This window comes from Phaethon lepturus, unplaced genomic scaffold, assembly GCF_000687285.1.
Source record: "Phaethon lepturus isolate BGI_N335 unplaced genomic scaffold, ASM68728v1 scaffold5927, whole genome shotgun sequence".
Lineage (NCBI taxonomy): Eukaryota > Metazoa > Chordata > Aves > Phaethontiformes > Phaethontidae > Phaethon > Phaethon lepturus.
In genome coordinates this window covers 65,706-69,945 of record NW_010551034.1, presented here as the reverse complement: position 1 = coordinate 69,945, position 4,240 = coordinate 65,706, and the positions used below count along the sequence as shown (strand labels likewise).

The following is a 4,240-nucleotide window of genomic DNA, read 5'->3' as shown; positions in this document are numbered from 1 at the left end:
GCCTGTGTTAGCTGCCGTGGCTTGTATGTTTTTATTCTCTCGGTTCTCTGAATAGTTTTTCGATGTCCGTGCTGATAGCTTTAAAACCACCAGCCTGGCAGCTGCTGTTGTAATGAAGAGCTCTTTCGGGATCGTGTCTGCCGAGCAGTGGGTTTGCAGCGCTATTATCTGTAGTGTGCATCGTTACCCTCTTGGCATCGTTTGTTTCCTCTGATAGACCTGCTCAAACATTTCTGGCTCTGGGTTTGTGAGAGGAGTGGGACGGAGATGGATGCAGCATATGCTAGTTTGGGTACAGTTGCTTCTTGGGTTACCTGAAGAGAAGAGGATGAGGCAGATGCCAAAGCTGCAGAAGTGAAGAAATGCCTGTCCCTTAATCCTCTCATTGTCTTCAAAAACAGATGAGAAGAACCTTTAACTAAGATCACTTAAAAATAGGGTTTGAATGAGGAAATGGGGGAGCGGGGAGTGGAGTTGTGGGTGCAAGGTTTTTCTTGCCAAAGCAGCATTTGGTTTGTGTGTTTGTAGGGCAGTTTGGTGGTGGGGTGTCCTGCTGTAAGCTTACGTGATGAACTGTGTTTTCCTCACCACGCCCTAGTGGAAAGGATCTACATGCCATGGCTTCTTTCTTGGGCCTTTTTTGTTATCCTACAGAGGTCTGTTTCCATTAATAAGAATTCCTGTCCAGTTACTTATTTTGTGATCTCTGTTAGCAAAGATTTGTGCGACTGGAAACTATGAGTCACCAGATCTTCATTTAGTCATTCCTGGCCCAATGGTCAGCCAGTCGCTCCCTCTGCTGCTGTAGATCTGATGCAGCTTCCATGGTTTCAGTGCTGTTATCTACATTAATATCTTGATATACCCTGTGGTAAGAGTATATAGATCACGTTTAACCCTCAGAATATATTTCTTAGCAAGGATAACTTTTTGTAATCATTCAGCCTTCAGTTCTTCCCCTTTTTTCTGCCCACCAGCTGATACCTTCTGAGTAAGGAACTAAAATAGCTATCTGAATTAGTGGGTGTGCTCTTTCTGTCCAGGCTAAATCCCATGAGACTTTTTGTGCTAATTGACCATGAATAACAAATTGCCTTCCATGAGGCTAAAACTGTGCTAGAAGTATTTGTCAAAATTAAACTACATTCTGTTCCAACAGACTCAAATCTGGTGCATTGCTTCAAAAAGTGATGATTATGCATGTTTGGGGAAGGAGTGTGTTAATCTCATTTGTTGAACAGCTGTAGTAGTTTTCACTTGACATGACCCAAAAATGATTTGCAAAGATGGGAGAAAACCTTTATCTGTGCACACAGGTGGAGAAGCTGACTTGCAGAGATGATATTTTGAACTCCACTCTCCTCCTGCCTTCCTAATCATCTGTTACTGACATATATTAGTGTTGGAGCTGGGACTGAGCCTAAGTTTTTGAATTCCCATTTTCAACTGCAGTTTTGCTAGACCACAACTGTGCTTTTCTTGGGGTCCATTTTAGTTGGCCACATCTGTAAATGGAACTTGTTATTTTGATATATTAATGTCTTATTTGAAACATCATCTGCTGCAGATTCAGCTTGCTATCTCCACCAGGTTTCATTCACCTGTTGCAATTCTCATTAGGGAGTTTATTTGCTGCTCTGTCACTTTCTTAAACTACTCCCCTCTCTTCCCCCTTTTTTGTGACTCAGTAACAAAAGTTCTTCCTGGAGCTGCAGTAATCTGATGGATTTTCAGGAATTAAGGAATAACTTTACTGTAAACTTCATCTTGTTCAGAAACAACCTGTGTGGAACTACTTCAGTATTTTCAAATAAAAGTGAAAAATCCAGTGTGTGTGTATATGGCATGGTCTGTCTTCAAGCTGAACCCACTGTTGATACATTTTAAATCTGTACAGCAGTATTTTAAGAAGAGGGAGTTTATACTGTCCCCCCTTTTTATTTTACGCTTGCCACAGTTTTAATAATAAGAATATAGGATTTTTTTTTTTTAATAGTCTCCTGAGAACTGTCACACTTGCAGAAATGTGATTCTAAAATCCTGGTCAGGTCCCTTTAAAATAAAATGAAAGTGAAAGCTAACCAGGCAGGACTTTGAGCTCTTCCAGAAATTAGTAAATGCATTGTATGCAATCTAAGTACTTTGCTTTTTTTTTTTTCTTTTTGCTTTTATTTCTTCTGTGGTCATACTTTTCCCCTGTCCTCTGTTAAAGCGTTGTATAACAAATTACAGAGTTGGAGGGGATTTTTATAAGTAGTTGTTCACTTTATTCTCCTGTCCCAAGTTAGTGTCAAGTCTACTTACACAGGTGACTGTAAGCTGTTGTAGTGCTTATCTAACATCGCAAGAACAGGACTGTCTCTGGGAACAGGCACTAGAAACAAAAGCACGGGCCTCTAGCTGAGCACAGTCCTGACAGGCTCTGTGCTTGTAGCCTGGAGGTGACCCATCTTCAGCCCTGTAGACCCACAAGTGCCTGAGGCATATGGCACTGGACTGGGGAGGTGACACCTTTCTTCCATCTGGTCCCCACAGCTGTAGTTGCAGCGGTGTGGTCTCCTCTGTGCTTTCCTGGGCGGGTGTGGCCACTCGGGTTTTCCTGGCTAGGCAGCCTGTGCGTGGTGTTGGGGATGGAGAGCATGGTGTGGTGTGGGGGCATAACCTGCTTCTGTTTTGGGCCGGGGCGGGGGGGCTTCAGCCTGGGGGTGAAGCTTATCACTGCAGCAGCCTATGCAACCATGTCTCTGTCTGCCTCCAGGCGCTGTGATATAAAAGGCCCAAAGCCGTGGTGTGCGTTAGGTGACGTGCTTGAGGAGCCTGTCTGCATATCTCTGCACCACGGCGCACCGAGGCGCAACAACGGGTGGGGAACCTGGGTGATACCCTGATCCAGCTACTCCCAGGCCCATCTCCGGAGGGCAGCCAACTCAGGAAGGCTTATCTCCACACAAAGGCACACAGAGACACTGGCAGGCGGGGGACCCCCAATAACCTGCACAGGAAAATGAGCCCTGGCCCTTCCCAGAGCTGTCCATGGGACCCATTGCCCCGTGGGCCAGGGGTGGTGCCCATCTGCATGTGCTGGCTCCCCTTGCAGGCTGGGGGCATGTGGGGTGCAGGGGAAGAGCGCTTGGGGATTGTGGGATGTTTAGAGGAGGAACCAAAGGCAGGGATTAAGGCCATTTGGGGAGGAACAAATGTGGGGAAAATAAACGTATAAAGGGATAAAAAGGGCTGACCCTGTGTAAACCCTTTGTCTGGCTGTGTCCTGCAGTCAGTCAGTGCAGTCTGTCCTGTGTCCCTGTTAAACTCCATAGCTGCTTTCCCAGGGAAGGGATGCTGTTTGCCTGCATGTGTCTGTTGGAGGCGTGTGCCTGGAGCCAGACCGTGGGCCAGACGGCCTGTGTGTCTGTGGTGCCAGCACCCAGAGTGAATGTACGATGGCTAGCAAAGATCAAGATGGACTAGCCAGCAAGCAAGTAGGTGAGGTGGCCTGGGAGCCAGGTGTGTGTGCGACTCTGAGGGTGAGACCACCAAAGGCGCTGGCTGCTGGAGGGGTTGGGGGTCCTGGCCAGCTACCAGGGTGGGGGTCTGTGGTCAAGTGTGACACCCCCAATTGGGGGTCCACAGCACGTGTGATGGTATGTGAAAGGGTCTGTGCAACAGTAACTCGTACAGCCAGATGTCAGTAACTGATGAGACTGGAGTCTGCGGACGACTGCTGGCAAAGACTATGGCAGCTACTGGTGGATCCAGCCATGTGAGTGTATATACACAATGTGAGTGTATATGTATTTCCCACTCACGGACCTTCATCCTGATCAGTCAGGGAGGGGAACAGTATGAGGCCATTGGTGCTGTTTGTGTGAACATCTGTCTGTGTTGGTCAGTGTGGCCTGCCATGTGTGTATTGGGGCACGTGGTGTGTGTGTGTGCCCGTGTGCATGCCTGCTGGATGTACGAGCTCAGCCTTGCTAATGGTTGGACCTGTGACGGCCTCGCCTCTGTCAAGCTGCCAGATTTGACAACCCTCTGCTGGTACACCAAGTGCCTCAATGTAGGAGTAACGTCAGGTATTCGTAAAGCAAGTTTATGTTTTACGCTGGCTGGTGTTTTTTTAATACTTCCTCTTCCTGCTCATATTAGTACAAAGAAACACAGTTAGTGGTGGTTAGATTGCCATGTCACGCTACCATACACTCTCTCTTTAATAAATAATAAATAACTTTCTCTTGTTATG

General features: G+C 46.9%; 1 protein-coding gene across 1 annotated transcript in view; it reads left to right on the top strand.

Moving 5' to 3' along the window:
• The first annotated feature begins 3,440 nt into the window (after positions 1–3,440).
• Positions 3,441–4,240, top strand: part of LOC104623592 (NADH-cytochrome b5 reductase 3) — a 13,842-nt gene continuing 13,042 nt past the window's right edge. Inside the window, exon 1 of the mRNA XM_010290728.1 lies at positions 3,441–3,641. Coding sequence (XP_010289030.1) covers positions 3,441–3,641 — 201 coding nt within the window. The remainder of the gene's footprint in view (positions 3,642–4,240) is intronic.